General features: G+C 41.5%; 1 protein-coding gene across 1 annotated transcript in view; it reads left to right on the plus strand.

Moving 5' to 3' along the window:
* The first annotated feature begins 10,151 nt into the window (after window positions 1–10,151).
* rin3 (Ras and Rab interactor 3) overlaps window positions 10,152–21,022 on the plus strand; it is a 34,651-nt gene continuing 23,780 nt past the window's right edge. Inside the window, exon 1 of the mRNA XM_020501517.2 lies at window positions 10,152–10,664. Within this exon, the coding sequence (XP_020357106.2) occupies window positions 10,621–10,664 (44 nt within the window). The 5' untranslated portion in view covers window positions 10,152–10,620. The remainder of the gene's footprint in view (window positions 10,665–21,022) is intronic.

Here is a 21,022-nt window from a genome sequence, read left to right on the forward strand (position 1 = left end):
AAAACTAAAGCAGGATGTACCTGTGTGTTTTTCTTCCAGTCCCACACACTACCCATATTCAAAGAGCACCGTATACCAAAAGTCCCCATGGCCTTATAGATTTTATCCATTTGAGTGCACATAGTTTTTTTTACTCTAATATTCTTCTCTATATATTTCCCATATTGCAATTCTTTCTGGAAAATCTATCCCTGGACTTTGCTTTATTTAAAAACCTGCACATTTGATTTTATTTACTGTAGTGGCGCAGTGGTCTAAAACATCCTGCTTTAGTTTTTGCTTGTAAGCTGGAATCGGGAGGATAGACACACACACACACAGAGAGAGCTACAGACACACAGCTATCCACTGACGCAATGTGATCATTCTCGCTCGTTTTTCAGAATAAAAGCCTGAAACTATGTCTAAAGACTGTTCACACCATGTGGAAGCCATAGGGAAACGAATCTGGTTGATATCCCTTTAAATGGAGGGAAGGCATGCAATGGAACAGAGGTTTCAGAAAAACAGCACTTCCTGGTTGGATTTTCCTCAGTTTTCACCTGCAATATCAGTTCTATTATACTCACAGACAATATTTTGACAGTTTTGGAAACTTTAGTGTTTTCTATCCTAATCTGCCAATTGTATGCATATTCTAGCTTCTGGGCCTGAGAAATAGGCAGTTTTCAAGAGGTGTCACAGTACCTGGTTCGAATCCAGGCTACATCACATTCGGTTGTGATTGGGAGTCTCGTAGGGCGGTGCACAATTGGCCCCAGTGTTGGCCGGGGTAGGCCATCATTGTAAATAAGAGTTTGTTCTTAACTCACTTGCTGCCAGGTTAAATAAAAACAAAAGTACTGTTGGCTACTTACCTACATAGCCCATTAGAGGGTGCTAAATGACCTTATAACGAACCTGGTAAGCACATTGCTCTTTTTGGTGGTGGGTAACAAATGGAATGCCTTTAAGTTGCCCTTAAAAGGATTGATTAAACATTCCATTTTGAATGACCTGTATTGGAGAAAAACTGAATATCATTCATGGTTGTGAATTAGGTAGAGTAAACTCATAGTTCAGGAGTAGGCTATATGTCATTAATTGCAAAAGTTTGCCACTCTCAGTCTTCATTAAAAGTTGAATCAAAACATGAAAGGAATGACAGTTGAACTGCATTCCATGACTAACAACAAAAATTACTTTTCATGTTCAACTTCGAGAAGCCATTCTACCCGGTTTGGCTGTTCCATAGAAAGCAGTAGTTATAGATTATATGTTACTTGTACTTCTCTTCTTGATAATTACAGAGTCATTATATTCACTCTCTTATGTAATGCTTAATAATGCCAGCCAGCCAGTCACAGAACTCGTGATTCTACAATCACCAAACCTTTAGACAGCAGTATTCTCTTCCTGTTCTGAGTCCTGCTGCTGAGTGCATTCATTTGGCACCAAATGGAAGAAAAGGGACTAAAACAGTGAAGGACTACCTGGACATGTCCAATAAGAAAAGTGTATTTTCATTTTCCCGTTGCACAACATTTTAAAACATTTGCCATTGCACTGTAAAAAAATATATATATATATTGTACAATTGTAAGGTTACCAGCTGCAATAGGATTGTGAGTTTGGTCAACATTTTTACACAACATTTTTGTTGAGCAAAGGCACAATCCTATTGCAGCTGGTTGCCACACATTTTACTTTAATTTTATTTTACAGTGTGCATGCACTACTAAATACAATCCTGACCACAGGGTGACTCTGGGTGGGGCTTCAGGCTTGACTTTCCACTGAACACGCAGAAGAGAAGTACAGTCAGGAGTGGAAAGTTTAAGCTCAACACTAATAGTTTGGAATGGGAGTTGGCTGTGAGAGTTTGAGGGATGTGAGCTGTTGATGTGATTTTTTTTTCTCTCTCTCGCTTTACAGTTCTGTATTCCTTTTCTCATGGCCTTCGTGACCAGATCAGCTGATGGTGTGTGTCTATGCGTCACAGGAGTTTGGTGGAACCTTTTTTGGGGAGAATGGGCTCTTTCTAATGACAGAATAGGTGGAATGGTGACAAATACATCAAACACATGGTTTCCAGGTGTTTGATGCTATTCCATTTGCTCCGTTCCAGACATTATTATGAGCAATTTATTTCTATATGAAAACTGAAATGATATATTCATTACTTTTTAGTAGACACTCTTATCCAGAACAGCTTACAGTAGTGAGTGCACAATGATTCATACTTTTTTGTACTGGTCACCTGTGGGAATCAAACCCACAACACTAGCGTTGCAAGCACTATGCTCTACCAACTGAGCCATCACCACATCACATCACATCATCTTCACATCACCACATCATCTTCACATCACCACATCATCACATCACATCATCACAAACTACCTGACGTCTCAATGTGCTCTATTGCTGTTTTGTGCCTTGTTTTGTAAAGTCTACAGGTACAAACCTAGATGACCAGCCTATGTACAATCATTTATATTAAGTGGTTTGTAAGGATGGTAAATTAATACTGCACAAAAAGGGGTTGTTTTCCATGTTATTGATTAAGACAAATATTCCATTTGATGTGGATGTTTTGAGTCTTTGCCCATAACTTTGTACCTTTTTATGTAAATGTTTGAGTACATCATTTGGATCTTTCTGGATTCCATTAGAATGAAAATCAGAAAGAAAGGCACAGGGCAAAAACTCTTACAATTCCAACAATTAAATCCTGCAAGATATTGTTCTTAATTATACAAGTACATTTTGTTGTTGTTGTTGCCTGCACTACAGACTTCTATATAGGTCCACTATTACTAGTAAAGGACCAGTGCACTACTTTTGTGTTCCCCAATGTTTTTTAAATATCATGTTTTTCTTTCTTCAATTCAGGGGGTGCTGTAGCTATTACCCGCGGCTGTGTACACAATAAGTATAGTATGTCTCACACACTCTTACCTATCTTTCACACTATCTTTCCTTCTCCCATTTTCTCTCTGTCTTTGTATCTCTGTTTCTGTGTGGATGTCTCAATAAAGAGTGTCAAAAGTCAAGGTCCCCCTTTCTCTCTCTCTCTCGCTCGCTCTCTCACATACACTGCCCAGCAGGGGTCACACACTCCACTAACAGGAAGCACCTGCTTTGTTACGCTTGGTTGCTTTAGATAAACAAAGAGAGGAAAAGCATTTGTGCAGATTTCCTTTAGATTTTCAATGACTGCTCACTCAAACAGCCAAAGTAATTGCACTGGCTGAAACTCCAAAATGGTCCATACAATTATTCTATGAAGATTCAAATACACTACTTCTATGGGCAGGTTTGTTGAGAAGTAGGGATTGATATGAGGAGTGTAGACTGGGTAGCTCGCATCCAAAATGAACTATGGTGTGAAACGGAGCGAATAGAGTCAAATGGAACAATTCAGTTTGAAGGGGGGTAAGAATGCCATTGTGAAGTGTTCACTAGCAGAAGTGAAACCGACCACATGCTATAGTACCCTACATTCCCCGGGTCTGGGTTTGAGGGGAGAGTAAAGCTGGTTCTGGATCTGTTTAAGCACCAAAGGGACTATATGGGGAGGAGGTTAACAGCTAAAACATACATTATTCTTCATATGAACCCAGATCAAGATGTAACACTGTAAAACACACATTATTCTACATACAAACCCAGATCAAGACATAATTTATTTTTAGTCTCCAGACTCCTTCCAGAGAAAAGAAGACGGCACCGTTGCGGAACTACGTGTGCATGAAAGAGAGACAGCGAGAACTACTGAGTGTGTGAGAGAGAGAGCACTACCAAGTATGTGTGTGTGTGTGTGTGTGTGTGAGAGAGAGAGAGAAGAACACTAGACAATATGGAACACAAAGCTTTTACTATGTCATACTGGATAACAACAGGGTTGGCGGTCATCTGCCATTGGCCTAAAGAGCAGGATCCCAGACTTCATCAAAGAAATTGGAAATATAACATTGTCATCCTACAAGAAACATGGTATAAGGAGACGGACCCACTGGTTGCCCTCTAGGTTACAGATAGCTGGTAGTACCATCCACCAAACGACCAGGTTTGGTGGATGTTAAAACCTAGGAAGAAACCTGAGAGGAACCAGGCTCTGAAGGGTAGCCAGTCCTCTTCTGGCTGTGCCGGGTGGAGATTATAACAGAACATGGCCAAGATGTTCAAATGTTCATAATTGACCAGCATGGTCAAATAAAAATAATCACAGTAGTTGTCGAGGGTGCAGCAAGTCAGCACCTCAGGAGTAAATGTCAGTTGGCTTTTCATAGCCAGTCATTAAGAGTATCTCTACCGCTCCTGCTGTCTCTAGAGAGTTGAAAACAGCAGGTCTGGGACAGGTAGCACGTCCGGTGAACAGGTCAGGGTTCCATACCCGCAGGCAGAACAGTTGAAACTGGAGCAGCAGCACGGCCAGGTGGACTGGGGACAGCAAGGAGTCATCATGCCAGGTAGTCCTGAGGCATGGTCCTAGGGCTCAGGTCCTCCGAGAGAGAGAGAGAAAGACAGAGAGAAAGAGAGAATTAGAGAGAGCATACTTAATTTCACACAGGACACCGGATTAGACAGGAGAAGTACTCCAGATATAACAGACTCGCCCTAGCCCCTCGACACATAAACTACTGCAGCATAAATACTGGAGGCTGAGACAGGAGGGGTCAGGAGACACTGTGGCCCCATCCAATGATACCCCCGGACAGGGCCAAACAGGCAGCATATAACCCCACCCACTTTGCCAAAGCACAGCCCCCACACCACTTGAGGGATATCTTCAACCACCAACTTACCATCCTGAGACAAGGCTGAGTATAGCCCACAAAGATCTCCGCCACGGCACAACCCAAGGGGGAAGATCACGTCAGTGACTCAACCCACTCAAGTGACGCACCCCTCTTAGGGATGGCATGGAAGAGCACCAGTAAGCCAGTGACTCAGCCCCTGTAATAGGGATAAAGGCAAAGAATCCCAGTGGAGAGAGGGGAACCGGCCAGGCAGAGGCAGCAAGGGCAGTTTGTTGCTCCAGAGCCGTTGCTCCATATACTGTACCTATATCCCCCCCCATTAAAATCCCCATACTTTAACAATGATAGCTTCTCCATCCTAGAGGGGGAGATCAACAATCTCCAGGCCCAGGGACATGTACTAGTCTGTGGCAACCTAAATACCAGAACTGGACAAGAACCTGACACCATCAGCACACAGAGGGACAAACACCTGCCTGCAGGTGACAACATTCCCTCCCCCATATTCCCACCTAGACAAACTACAACCACATAACCAACAGAAACAGGTCACAACTGCAGCTCTGTCGGACGCTAGGTATGTACATAGTCAATGGTAGGCTTCGAGGGGACTCCTATGGTAGGTACACCTATAGCTCATCTCTTGGCAGTAGTACTGTAGACTACTTTATCACTGACCTCAACCCAGAGTCTCTTGGAGCGTTCGCAGTCAGTCGACTGACACCCCTATCAGATCACACCAAAATCATATTCTACTTGAACAGAGCTTTGCTCAATCATGAGCCATCATGAGCCATCAAAGGAACTGAATAATATTAAGAAATGCTATAGATGGAAGGAAAGTAATGTGGAAATCTACAAAAATATATATTAGGCAACAACAAATTTAATCCCTTCTAGACAATTTCCTGGACAAAATGTTTCACTGTAATAGTGAAGATGTAAACTTGGCAGTAGAAAACCTAAACGGTATATAAAATATTTGTTTTTCATGTAGACAATCTAAGAAAGATTAACAACAATGACAAATTGTTTGATGAAGAATGCAAAAACCTAAGAAAGAAATGGAGAAACCTATCCAACCAATAAAATAGAGACCCAGAAAACCAAACACCTTGACAATGGTGAATCACTAAAACAATACAGAAATACACTACGGAAAAAGAAGGAACAGCACATCAGAAATCAGCTCAATGTAATTGAAGAATCCATAGATTCTAACCACTTCTGGGAAAATTGAAAAACTCTTGTCACGTTCTGACCTTTATTTCCTTTGTTTTGTCATTATTTAGTATGGTCAGGGCGTGAGTTGGGGTGGGCAGTCTATGTTTGTTTTTCTATGATTTGGGGATTTCTATGTTTCGGCCTAGTAAGGTTCTCAATCAGAGGTAGGTGTCATTAGTTGTCTCTGATTGAGAATCATACTTAGGTAGCCTGGGTTTCACTGTTTGTTTGTGGGTGTTTGTTTCCGTGTCTGTGGTTTTCACCACACGGTACTGTTTTGGGTTTCGTTCATTCCACGTTTATTGTTTTTGTATTCAGTTGTTCATGTGCATTATTTCTTATTAAATGAACCATGGACACTTACCACGCCGCATATTGGTCCTCCGATCCTTTTCGCCTCTCCTCTTCGGAAGAGGAGGAAATCCCTTACAACTCTAAACAAACAACAACACAGAGTTATTAAGTTATTAAAACATATACCTGATCAATTACAAAACTTAGAATCAACTATTAAAGACTACCAGGACCCACTGGATTCTCCAATTACATTCAATGAACTTCAGGACAAAATACAAACCCTCCAACCCAAAAAGGCCTGTGGGGTTGATGGCATCCTAAATGAAATAAGAAAATATACAGATCACAAATTCCAATTGCCTATACTTAAACTCTTTAACATCATCCTCAACTCTAGCATATTTCCCAATATTTGAACCAAAGACTGATCACCCCAATCCATAAAAGTGGAGACAAATTTAACCCCAATATCTACCGTGGGATTTGCGTCAACAGCAATCTTGGGAAAATCCTCTGCGTTATCATTAACAGCAGACCCATACATTTCCTCAGTGAAAACAATGCACTCAGCAAATGTCAAATTGGATTTTTACCAAATGACCGTACGGCAGACCACTTATTGACGTTGCACACCCTAATTGGCAAACAAACAGGCCAAAACAAAGGCAAAGTCTTTTCATGGTTTGTTGATTTCCCAAAAATTTGACACAATTTGGCATGAGGGCCTGCTATATTGATGGAAAGTGGTGTTGGGGGAAAAATATACAACATTATAAAATCCATGTTCACAAGCAACAAGTGTGAGGTTAAAATTGGCAAAAAAAAACACCCACCTTTCTTTCCACAGGGCTGTGGGGTGAGACAGGGACGTAGCTTAAGCCCCATCCTCTTCAACATATATATCAATGAATTGGCGAGGGTACTAGAATGGTCTGCAGCACCCGGCTTCAACCTACTAGAATCTGAAGTCAAACGTCTGTTTTCTGATGATCGTGGATTTCAGGAAACAGCAGAGGGAGCACCCCCCTATCCACATCGACGGGACAGTAGTGGAGAGGGTAGTAAGTTTTAAGTTCCTCGGCAGTCACATCACGGACAAACTGAATTGGACCACCCACACAGACAGCGTTGTGAAGAAGGCGCAGCAGCGCCTTTTCAACCTCAGGAGTCTGAAGAAATTCGGCTTGTCACCAAAAGCACTCCCAAACTTCTACAGATGCACAATCGAGAGCATCCTGTCGGCTGTATCACCGCATGGTACGGCAACTGCTCCGCCCACAATCGTAAGGCTCTCCAGAGGGTAGTGAGGTCTGCACAACGCATCACCGGGGGCAAACTACCTGCCCTCCAGGACACCTACACCACCCGATGTCACAGGAAGGCCATAAAGATCATCAAGGACAACAACCATTCGAGCCACTGCCTGCTCACCCCGTTATCATCTAGAAGGCGAGGTCAGTACAGGTGCATCAAAGCAGGGACCGAGAGACTGAAAAACAGCTTCTATCTCAAGGCCATCAGACAGTTAAACAGCCACCACCAACATTGAGTAGCTGCTGCCAACACACTGACTCAACTCCAGCCACTTTAATAATGGAAATTGATGTAGAAAAACTATCACTAGCCACTTTAAACAATGCCACTAAATATAATGTTTACATACCCAACATTACTCATCTCATATGTATATTTATATACTGTACTTTATATCATCTACGGCATCTTGCCATCTTTATGTAATACATATATCACTAGCCACTGTAAACTATGCCACTTTATGTTTACATACCCTACATTACTCATCTCATATGTATATACTGTACTCGATACCATCTACTGCGTCTTGCCTATGCCGTTCTGTACCATCACTCATTCATATATCTTTTTGTACATATTCTTTATCCCTTTACACTTGTGTGTATAAGGTAGTAGTTGTGTAATTGTTAGGTTAGATTACTCGTTGGTTATTACTGCATTGTCGGAACTAGAAGCACAAGCATTTCGCTACACTCGCATTAACATCTGCTAACCATGTGTGTGACAAATTACATTGGATTTGATTTGATCTGGTGCTTCTCTCCCCAACCAAGGATGGCCTACAGCAGCATCTAGACCTTCTGCACAGATTCTGTCAGACCTGGGCCCTGACAGTAAATCCCAGTAAGACAAAATGAATGATGTTCCAAAAAAGGTCTAGTTGCCAGGACCACGAATACGAATTCCATCTAGACACAGTTGCCCTAGAGCACGCAAAAAAATATACATACCCCGGCCTAAACATCAGCGCCACAGGTAACTTCCACAAAGCTGTGAACGATCTGAGAGACAAGGCAAGGGCCTTCTACAACATCGAAAGGAACATAAAATTCTGGCAAAATATACTTGAATCAGTTATAGAACACATTGCCCTATATGGTTGTGAGGTCTGGGGTCCACTCCCCAACCAATTATTCACAAAATGGGACAAACACCAAACTGAGACTCTGCATGCAGAATTTTGCAAAAATATCCTCTGTGTACAACATAAAACAACAAATAATGCAGGCAGAGCACCCGCTAATGATCAAAATCCAGAAAATTCTTCAACCACCTAAAAGAAAGCGATTCCCAAACCTTCTATAACAAAGCCATCACCTACAGAGAGATGAACCTGGAGAAGAGTCCCCTAAGCAAGCTGGTTTTGGGGCTCTGTTCACAAACACAAACAGACCCCACAGAGCCCCAGGACAGCAACACAATTAGACCAAATCAAATCATGAGAAAACAAAAATATAATTACTTGACACATTGGAAAGAATTAACAAAAAAACCTGAGCAAACTAGAATCCTATTTGGATCTAAACAGAGAGTACACAGTGGCATAATACCTGAACACTGTGACTGACCCAAACTTAAGGAAAGCTTTGACTATGTACAGACTCAGTGAGCATAGCCTTGCTATTGAGAAAGGCTGCAGTAGGCAGACCTGGAGAGAAGACAAGATATGTTCACACTGCCCACAAAATGAGGTGGAAACTGAGCTGCACTTTCTAACCTCCTACCAAATGTATGACCATATTAGAGATACATATTTCCCTCAGATTACATAGATCCACAAAGAATTAGAAAAACAAACCCAATTTTGATCAACTCCCATATCTACTGGGTGAAATACCACAGTGCCGCCACAACAGCAATATTTGTGACCTGTTGCACAAGAAAAGGGCAACCAGTGAAAATCAAACATCATTGTAAATACAACCCATATTTATATTTATTTATTTTCCCTTTTGTACTTTAACCATTTGCACATCTTTACAACACTGTATATATACATAATATGACATTTGAAATGTCTTTATTCTTTACACTCTTCTGTGAGTGTAATGTTTACTGTTCATTTTTATTGTTTATTTCACTTTTGTATATTATCTACTTCACTTGCTTGGGTATTGTTAACATATGTTTCCCATGCTAATGAAACCCCTTGAACTGAATTGAATTGAGAGAGAGAGAGAGAGAGAGAGAGAGAGAGAGACCGAGAGAGAGAATAACTAACAAGTGTGTGTGTGAGAGAGAGAGAAGTACTACCAAGTGTGTGAAAGAGGGAGAAGAACTGCTAAGTGTGTTAGTGAGAGAGAGAGAGAGAGAGAGAGAGAGAGAGAGAGAGAGAGAGAAAGAGAGAGAGAGAGAGAGAGAGGAGGGAGAGAGAGAGAGAGAGAATAATTGCCAAGTGTATTAGTGAGAGAGAGAGAGAGAGAGAGAGAGAGAGAGAGAGAGAGAGAGAGAGAGAGAATAACTGCCAAGTGTGTTAGAGAGAGAGAGAGAGAGAGAGAGAGAGAGAGAGAGAGAGAGAGAAAGAGAGAGAGAGAGAGAGAATAACTACCACGTGTGTGTGTGAGAAAGAGAAGTGGGACAAGAAGAGGAGGAAGAGAGGGAGGGTTTGAACCGTTTTTTTAGGAGATCTGTGATCTTCTTGGCAGACCTGAAGGCTAGCTGTGTGAAGGGGGAAGGAGTGGAGGAGAGGAGGGCGGCAGGCTGACCACACTGGTCTACCTCTTCCTGAAAGCAACTCCGCTCAGAGAGACAGGAAGTAGAGACACAGAAAGAGGGGAGGGGGAAAGAAAGAGTCAGAGAGAGAGAGAATACTTTTCCTGTCACCAAACTTTTTGAAAACTGCGGGACTAGAGTGTGAAAAATAAAGATAGAGAGGAACACAGTGTGAGATAGAAAAGGGAGATTGAGAACGGATCCAAGGACATTGAGGAGTTCTCAGGCTACCATCATGGATTGTTCCAGTGGAGTTGTGTGTGACTGACAGAGGGGGTTGCTTTGAAGACGGTCATTAGGAAAGAGTTTGAGTACGAACGACAGAATGATGAAAACAGCTGTTCTCTCTCAGGAGACCGCATCTACTGGGTATGAAGAAACAAACTCTGTACCAACCATAGAAATATAATATCTAGAATGGGCTTAGAGCCTCTAACTGTTCCACGCCAGCGGTAGCAGAAAATATTTTTGTTTCTCAGATTGTTATGAAAATTCTCACATAGAAACTTAATTGGGAGGAAGGATGTTTTAAATGTTTTTTTTACATTTGTATCACAAACCATTTTTGAGAAAAATCATTATGAAAGTGGCCATTTTAGGTCCTTTTTAGACACATGTCTCCTGTAAGACCCTATGATCTGTCAACCGTACATGATACAGACATAGTGTCTGACAGTAAAATGACTCCAAGATGTTGTCTGTATCATGTATGGTTGACAGATCATAGGATCTGACAGTATAATGACTCCAAGATGTTGTCTGTATCATTGTAAGGTTGACAGATCATAGGGTCTGACAGTATAATGACTCCAAGACGTTGTCTGTATCATGTACAGTTGACAGATCATAGGGTCTGACAGTATAATGACTCCAAGACGTTGTCTATATCATGTACGGTTGACAGATCATAGGGTCTGACAGTATAATGACTCCAAGATGTTGTCTGTATCATGTACGGTTGACAGATCATAGGATCTTACAGGAGACATGTGTCTAAAAAGGACCTAAAATGGCCACTTTCATAATGATTTTTCTCAAAAATGGTTTGTGACACAAATATAAAAAGCATGTCCAATATCCTGCCTCCTAATGAAGTTTATATGTGAGAATTTCCAGATCAATCTGAGATACCGAAAAGATTTCCTTCTCTCACTGTCATGGAATTGTCCATTAGTTCTGTGGCTCTAACTCTGTACTAAAAGGTCAGTTGGGTCTGGTATGTCAAAACAAACAAATGGACAGGAGTTTAGTCTGTGTAACTTTGGGCTCAAGGTCTCTAAACCAAAGATAAGGCCTTCTACTTCAACAACCTTTTTTGATTATATTCTTCTTTTTTTTTTAACAATCCTAACTCACCCTTGGCAAGATGATAGTTCCAAAGCAAACAGTATTAGTCTTGCAAGAGCCATGGTTTGTGTGAGCCGGAATGGAGAGCCAATCTTCTGTTTCTGTAGTGAGACGTGAGTCAGCTTGATATACACTGAGTATACAAACATTAAAAGCAGCTGCTTTTTCCATGACATAGACTGACCAGTTGAATCCAGGTGAAAGCTATGATCCCTTATTCATGTCACTTGTTAAATCCACTTCAATCAATGTAGATGCAGGGGATGAGGCAGGAAAAAGATTTTAAAATCTTGAGACAATTGAGACATGGATTGTGTATCTGTGCAATTCAGAGGATGAATTGGCAAGACAATAAATGTAAGTGCCTTTGAACGGTAGTAGGTGCCAGGTGCACCGGTTTGTGTCAAGAACTTCAACGCTGCTGGGTTTTTTATGCTCAACAGTTTCCTGTGTGTATCAAGAATGGTCCACCACCCAAAGGACATCCAGCCAACTTGACACAACTATGGGAAGCTTTGGAGTCAACATGGTCTCCCTGTGGAAAGCTTTCAACACCTTGTCATTGCCCCAAGGAAGGGGGGGGGGTGCAACTCAGTATTAGGAAAGTATTCTTACTGTTTAGTATACTCAGTGTATATGTACACCCCAAGGATGAAAATCTATCACAGGACCTTACACCCAATCTATCTCCCTACTGCTGAGTGCCAAACAGGGATACACCAGGTCCCATTTTTACAGTCTTTGGTATGACTCGGATCCAACTCCAATCCTTCCAAACTCAGGGAGGCCATTGACTTGGTCTTCAGAGTAAATAGTATACATTTACCCCCAAGCTATATTGCACAGAAAATGTCAAATTGGGTTGAGATCCCCCTGCCAGGACTGGGTAGAAATGAAAGCAAGGAGAAAGCAGCTTCAGAGGAAAATCGATTTTTAGATCAACTGAATCTGCTGAGAATGGGGGAAAATGTTCCAAACTGGAAAGGAATGAGACCGGTGGGCCCGGGCCCTGTGGGCCCTGTGTTTTGGGATGTCACATCACATGACCTTGATTTTTACCTTCATTTGAAGCCTTTTCCAGAAATGAGGATGGTGGCGGATCATCTGACATAAAAAGAAAAGGTGACAGTTTGTTGAAAAGGCTTTAAATAGAGGTCCAGGTCAGGTGACATAACTATCCAAAACACATGGCCCTACATGGTCATGGTTTACAAGCTTTTTCATGATCTCTCTCTCTCTCTCTCTCTCTCTCTCTCTCTCTCTCTCTGTCTCTGTCTCTCTCTCTGTCTCTCTCTCTCTCCGTCTCTCTCTCTCTTTCTTTCTCTCTTCCCCGTCTCTCTCTTTCTTTCTCTCTCTCTCTCTCTCTTCTCGTTCTCCTCTCTCCTCTCTCTCTCTCGCCTCTCTCTCTCCCTCTCTCTGTCTCTCTGCCTCTCTCTCCCTCCTCTCTCTCTCTCTCTCTCATCTCTCTCCTCCGTCTCTCTCTCTTCTCTCTCTCTCTCCGTTCTCTGTCTCCTCTCTCTCTCCCGTCTCTCTCTGCGCACTCTCTCTCTCTCTAGGTCTCCTCTCTCTCTCGCTCTCTCTCTCTCTTGCTTTTCCAATGGAATCTCTCTGGTCTCTCTCTCTCTCTCCATCTCTCTCTCTTTCTTTCTCCCCACCGCCCCCTCTCTCCTCCCTCATCTCTCATGTCTCTCTCTCTCTCTGTCTCCCCTTTTCCCTTTTTTCTCTTCTCTCTCTCTCTCTTCCGTCTCTCTCTCTCTCTCTCTCTCTCTCTCTCTTCTCCTCGTCTCTCTCCGTCTCTCTCTCTCTTTTGCTTCTCTCTCTTCCCTGTCTCTTCTCTCTCTTTCTCTCTCTCTCTCTCTCTCTCCGTCTCTCTCTCTCTCTTCTCCGTCTCTGTCTCTCTCTCTTGTCTCTCTCTGTCTTTCTTTCTCTCTCTCTCTCTATCTCTCTCTCTCTCTCTCTCTCTTTTTCATGATCTTTCTATCTCTCTCTCTCTCTCCGTCTCTCTCTCTTTCTTTCTCTCTCCCCGTCTCTCTCTTTCTTTTCTCTCTCTCTCTCTCTCTCTCTCTCTCTCTCTCTCTCTCCGTCTCTCTCTCTCTCTTTTGTTCTCTCTCTCTCCCTGTCTCTCTCTCTCTCTCTCTCTCTCTCTCTCTCTCTCTCTCTCTCTCTCTCCGTCTCTCTCTCTCTCTTTGTTCTCTCTCTCTCCCTGTCTCTCTCTCTCTCTCTCCCTGTCTCTCTCTCTCTCTCTCTCTCTCTCTTCTCTCTCTCTCTCTCTCTCTCTCTCTCAATTCAATTCAATTCAATTCAAGGGCTTTATTGGCATGGGAAACATGTGTTAACATTGCCAAAGCAAGGAGGTAAGTGAGGGTAGACAAACACTACAACATACGCTGTGTACTCTCTGTGTAGGGCCAAATAGCATTCTAGTTTGCTCTGTTTTTTTGTTAATTCTTTCCAATGTGTCTTTTTTTTTTGTTCTGGTCCTGAGGCTTCAGAGTTTTAGTAGAACAAGTTTGTGAACTCAGCCCCAGGACCAGCTGGATGAGGGGACTTTTCTTTGCTCAGCTCTTGGCATTGCAGGGCTTGGTCACCGTATTTTAGATGTTTCCAAAACTTAATTGCTCTTTTTTGAGTTTTTATTATTAGTGGATATTGGCCTAATTCTGCCCTGCATGCATTGTTTGTAGTTTTCCTCTGGACATGTAGGAGAATCTTACAGAACCCAATGGTTTCAATGGGGTGTTTGTCCCATTTTATGAAATCTTGTTTTGCAAGTTGACCCCACACCTCGCTGCCATGAAGTGCAATTGGTTCAATTACATATTAAATTAGTTTTTGGCAAATTTTAATAGGTATTTCAATTTGAATGAGCTTTTTAATGGCGTAGAATGCCCTGCGTGCTTTCTCCCTCAGTTCATTCACTGCCTCATTAAGGTGTCCAGTTGAGCTTATTTTTAAACCTAAGTAATTGTAGTGTGTACAGTACTCTATATATTTGTACCAATTGAGAACTTTGGTCTAATTCCCTGAGATCTGGATCTTCTCTGGAAAATCATTATTTTAGTCTTTTGGGGGTTTACTGCCAGGGCCCAGGTCTGGCAGTACTGCTGTAGGCCATGTGCTGTGGGGGACAGCAGTCATAGGTTATCTGCGAAGAGTAGGCATTTTACCTCTTAATTGTGGAGACTAACACCAGGGGCTGAGGATTTTTCTAGAATAGTGGCCAATTCGTTGATGTAAATATTTAAGCGTGCAGGGCTCAGATAGATTGCAACCCTGGCAAAGGCCCCTTCCCTGGTTAAAGAATTCTGTTATTTTCTTGCCAATTTTAATACTGCACGTATTGCCAGTATACATTGATTTAATTATGTCATATGTTTTACCTCCTACACCACTTTCAATAACTTTGTAGAACAGTCCTGTATGCCAAATATAATCAAATGCTTTTTGGAAGTCGATAAAGCAAGCGTATATGTAACGGTTTCCCTCCTCTTCTGACGAGGAGTATGAAGGATCGGACCAATGTTCATGTTATTTATTGGAACAGAAACACTAAACAAAATAACAAAGAGAGTGCCATGAAAACAAAACAGTCCTGTAAAGGTGCAGCAACACAAAACAGAAAACAACTACCCACAACCCATAGTAGGAAAACAGGCTGCCTAAGTATGGTTCTCAATCAGGGACAACGATAAACAGCTGCCTCTGATTGGGAACCATACCAGGCCAAACACAGAAATACAAAAACATAGAACAACACATAGAATGCCCACCCCAACTCACGCCCTGACCAAACTAAAATAGAGACATAAAAAAGGAACTAAGGTCAGGACGTGACAGTATATTTTGGTGAACATGTTTATCTATCAGGGTGTGTAGGGTGTAAATACGATCAGTCGTGAGATGTTTTGGTATAAATCCAATCTGGCTTTTACTCAAGACATTGTGCTTATTAAGGAAGTTTAGAACTTTTACATGTATAATACTACAGAAAACCTTCCCCAGGTTACTGTTCACACAAATGCCTCTGGAATTGATAGGGTCAAATTTGTCTCCATTCTTAAAGACTGGGGTTATGAGTCCTTGATTCCAGATGTCAGGGAAATAACCTACACTCAGGATCAAATTAAACAGTTTTAATATAGCCAATTGACATTTTGCACTAGTGAGTTGGAGCATCTCATTTAGGATGCCATCAGGTCCACATGCTTTTTAAATTTGAGAGCCTGAAGTTTCTTATAGAGATCCTAGTCAGTAATTGGGGAGTCCAATGGATTTTGATTGTCCTTAATAGCTTTTTCTAATCCATTCAACTTCTCATGAATTTGGCTTTGTTCTGCGTTTGTGTCAATATAAACGGTGTTGTAGAGTATTTTAAAATGGGTTGTCCATATGTCACCATTTTGTATCGCTAATTCCTCTTGTTTAGATTTTTTTGTTTTTTTCCAATTTTGCCAGAAGTTGTTTGTGTTTATGGACTCCTCAATTATTGTCAGCTGCTTGCTGTTGTACTGTGCTGTTTTGGTTCTGAGTGTACGTTTATAGAGTTTTAAAGTCCTCAAAGTAGGTTGATGAGTTTAGGCCCTGAATGTTCCACATGCTAACTGATAGGTTGATGAGTTTAGGCCCTGAATGTTCCACATGCTGACTGATAGGTTGATGAGTTTAGGCCCTGACTGTTCCCACATTGCTAACTGATAGGTGATGAGTTTCGGGGCCCCCTGAATGTCTGACATGCTAACTGAATAGGGTTGAGAGTTAGGCCCTGAATGTTCCACATGCTGACTGATAGGTTGATGAGTTTAGTGCCCGTGAATGTTCCACCATGATGACTGAAGGTTTGATGATGAGTTTAGGCCTGAATGTTCCACATGCTAATGATAGGTTGATGAGTTTAGGCCCTGAATGTTCCACATGCTGACTGATAGTGATTTCATGTTGCAAAAAGAAAGAATAGCAGTCTCTCTCTCTCTGTCTCGCTCTCTCTTTCTCTCTCTCCCTCTCTGTCTCTCTCTCTCTCTCTTTTCTATCTCCCTCTCTGTCTCTATCGCTCTCTTTCTTTCTCTTCCCCTCTGTCTATCTTCTCTCTCCTCTGTCTCTCTCTCTCTTTCTCTTCCTATCTTCTCTCTTTCTTCTCTCTCCTCTCTCCCTCCCCTCTCTCTCTTTCTCTCCTCTCTCTCTCTCTCTCCTCTCTCCTCTCTCTCTTTCTCTCTCCCTCTCTGTCTCCTCTCTCTCTCTTTCTTTCCTCTCTCTCTCCTCTCTCTCTCTTCTCTCTCTTTCTCTCTCCCTCTCTGTCTCTCTCTCCCTCTCTTGTCTCGCTCTCTCTCTCTCTCCTCTTCTCTCTCCCTCTGTCTCCCTCTCCCTCTCTTTCTCTTCCTCTCTCTCTCTCTCTCTCTCTCTCTCTCTCTCTCTCTCTCTCTCTCTTTCTCTCTCCTCTCTGTCTCTCTCTCCTCTCTTGTCTCGCTCTCTCTTTCGCTATCCCTCTTTCTATGTAAACGTATGTTTACATTGCCAAAGCAAGTTAAATAGATAATAAAACAAAAGTGAAATAAACAAACAAAAATGAACAGTAAAATAATACTCACAAAGTTCCAAAGGAAGAGAGACATTTCAAATGTCATTTTATGGCTATATGTAATGATTTGTAATGATGTACAAAAGAGAGAGAAAAGAGAAAATAAATAAACATAAATATGTATTTACAATTGTCCTCAGAAATCTGTGATGGCACACACTGTGGTATTTCACCCAGTAGATAGATGGGGGAGTTTATCAATATTGGGTTTGTTTTCTAATTCTTTGTGGGTCTGTATAATCTGAGGGAAATATGTGTCTCTAATATGGTCGTACATTTGGCAGAAGGTTAGGAAGTGCAGCTCATTATGTGGGCAGTGTGCACATAGCTTGTCTTTTCTTGAGAGCCAGGTCTGCCTACGGCAGCCTCTTTCAATAGCAAGGCCATGCTCACTCAATCTGTACATAGACAAAGCATTCCTTAAGCTTGGGTCTGTCACAGTGGTCAGGTATTCTGCCACGCACTCTCTGTTTAGGGTCAGTCACAGTGGTCAGGTATTCTGCCACTGCACTCTCTGTTTAGGGCCAAATAACATTCTAGTTCGCTCAGTTTTTTTGTTATTTCTTTCCAATGTGTCAAGTAATTATCTTTTTATTTTCTCATGATTTGGTTGGGTTTAATTGTGTTACTGTCTTGGTGTTTTACGTGTACATAAAGGATATTTTAGCAGAATTTGCATGCAGAGTCTCAATTTATTGTGTTCCCATTTGTGAATTGTTGGTTGGCGAGCGGACCCCAGACCTCAGGGCAATGAGTTCTATAAATGATTCAAGTATTTTAGCCAGATCCTAATTGTACAGTATGTAAAATGTTATGTTCCTTTTGATGGTATAGAAGGTCCTTGCCTTGTCTCTCAGAACATTCACAGCTTCCCGTACTCCTTAATACATTCAACCTCCAGTGCGTACCCCCTCTAGCACCAGAGTCATGCCACTCTCAAATGTTGTTTTTTTTGTAAGCCTGCAACACACCACACTATACATTACATTTATTAAACATAATAATGAGTGTGAGTTTTTCTCATAACCCGGCTCGTGGGAAGTGACAAAGAGGTCTTATAGGACCAGGGTACAAATAATAAATAATAACAATNTCTCTGTGTAGGGCCAAATAGCATTCTAGTTTGCTCTGTTTTTTTGTTAATTCTTCCAATGTGTCTTTTTTTTTTTGTTCTGGTCCTGAGGCTTCAGAGTTTTTAGTAGAACAAGTTTGTGAACTCAGCCCCAGGACCAGCTGGATGAGGGGACTTTTCTTTGCTCAGCTCTTGGCATTGCAGGGCTTGGTCACCGTATTTTAGATGTTTCCAAAACTTAATTGCTCTTTTTTTTGAGTTTTTATTATTAGTGGATATTGGCCTAATTCTGCCCTGCATGCATTGTTTGTAGTTTTCCTCTGGACATGTAGGAGAATCTTACAGAACCCAATGGTTTCAATGGGGTGTTTGTCCCATTTTATGAAATCTTGTTTTGCAAGTTGACCCCACACCTCGCTGCCATGAAGTGCAATTGGTTCAATTACATATTAAATTAGTTTTTGGCAAATTTTAATAGGTATTTCAATTTGAATGAGCTTTTTAATGGCGTAGAATGCCCTGCGTGCTTTCTCCCTCAGTTCATTCACTGCCTCATTAAGGTGTCCAGTTGAGCTTATTTTTAAACCTAAGTAATTGTAGTGTGTACAGTACTCTATATATTTGTACCAATTGAGAACTTTGGTCTAATTCCCTGAGATCTGGATCTTCTCTGGAAATCATTATTTTAGTCTTTTGGGGTGGTTTACTGCCAGGGCCCAGGTCTGGCAAGTACTGCTGTAGGCCATGTGCTGTGGGGGACAGCAGTCATAGGTTATCTGCGAAGAGTAGGCATTTTACCTCTTAATTGTGGAGGACTAACACCAGGGGCTGAGGATTTTTCTAGAATAGTGGCCAATTCGTTGATGTAAATATTTAAGCGTGCAGGGCTCAGATAGATTGCAACCCTGGCAAAGGCCCCTTCCCTGGTTAAAGAATTCTGTTATTTTCTTGCCAATTTTAATTACTGCACGTATTGCCAGTATACATTGATTTAATTATGTCATATGTTTTACCTCCTACACCACTTTCAATAACTTTGTAGAACAGTCCTGTATGCCAAATATAATCAAATGCTTTTTGGAAGTCGATAAAGCAAGCGTATATGTAACGGTTTCCCTCCTCTTCTGACGAGGAGTATGAAGGATCGGACCAATGTTCATGTTATTTATTGGAACAGAAACACTAAACAAAATAACAAAGAGAGTGCCATGAAAACAAAACAGTCCTGTAAAGGTTGCAGCAACACAAAACAGAAAACAACTACCCACAACCCATAGTAGGAAAACAGGCTGCCTAAGTATGGTTCTCAATCAGGGACAACGATAAACAGCTGCCTCTGATTGGGAACCATACCAGGCCAAACACAGAAATACAAAAACATAGAACAACACATAGAATGCCCACCCCAACTCACGCCCTGACCAAACTAAAATAGAGACATAAAAAAGGAACTAAGGTCAGGACGTGACAGTATATTTTGGTGAACATGTTTATCTATCAGGGTGTGTAGGGTGTAAATACGATCAGTCGTGAGATGTTTTGGTATAAATCCAATCTGGCTTTTACTCAAGACATTGTGCTTATTAAGGAAGTTTAGAACTTTTACATGTATAATACTACAGAAAACCTTCCCCAGGTTACTGTTCACACAAATGCCTCTGGAATTGATAGGGTCAAATTTGTCTCCATTCTTAAAGACTGGGGTTATGAGTCCTTGATTCCAGATGTCAGGGAAATAACCTACACTCAGGATCAAATTAAACAGTTTTAATATAGCCAATTGACATTTTGCACTAGTGAGTTGGAGCATCTCATTTAGGATGCCATCAGGTCCACATGCTTTTTAAATTTGAGAGCCTGAAGTTTCTTATAGAGATCCTAGTCAGTAATTGGGGAGTCCAATGGATTTTGATTGTCCTTAATAGCTTTTTCTAATCCATTCAACTTCTCATGAATTTGGCTTTGTTCTGCGTTTGTGTCAATATAAACGGTGTTGTAGAGTATTTTAAAATGGGTTGTCCATATGTCACCATTTTGTATCGCTAATTCCTCTTGTTTAGATTTTTTTGTTTTTTTCCAATTTTGCCAGAAGTTGTTTGTGTTTATGGACTCCTCAATTATTGTCAGCTGCTTGCTGTTGTACTGTGCTGTTTTGGTTCTGAGTGTACGTTTATAGAGTTTTAAAGTCTCAAAGTAGGTTGATGAGTTTAGGCCCTGAATGTTCCACATGCTAACTGATAGGTTGATGAGTTTAGGCCCTGAATGTTCCACATGCTGACTGATAGGTTGATGAGTTTAGGCCCTGAATGTTCCACATGCTAACTGATAGGTTGATGAGTTTAGGCCCTGAATGTTCGACATGCTAACTGATAGGTTGATGAGTTTAGGCCCTGAATGTTCCACATGCTGACTGATAGGTTGATGAGTTTAGGCCCTGAATGTTCCACATGCTGACTGAAAGGTTGATGAGTTTAGGCCCTGAATGTTCCACATGCTAACTGATAGGTTGATGAGTTTAGGCCCTGAATGTTCCACATGCTGACTGATAGTGATTTCATGTTGCAAAAAGAAAGAATAGCAGTCTCTCTCTCTCTGTCTCGCTCTCTCTTTCTCTCTCTCCCTCTCTGTCTCTCTCTCTCTCTCTCTTTCTCTCTCCCTCTCTGTCTCTATCGCTCTCTTTCTTTCTCTTCCCCTCTGTCTATCTTTCTCTCTCCCTCTGTCTCTCTCTCTCTCTTT

The sequence above is a fragment of the Oncorhynchus kisutch genome, linkage group LG14 (genome assembly GCF_002021735.2).
Source record: "Oncorhynchus kisutch isolate 150728-3 linkage group LG14, Okis_V2, whole genome shotgun sequence".
In the NCBI taxonomy this organism is placed as follows: domain Eukaryota; kingdom Metazoa; phylum Chordata; class Actinopteri; order Salmoniformes; family Salmonidae; genus Oncorhynchus; species Oncorhynchus kisutch.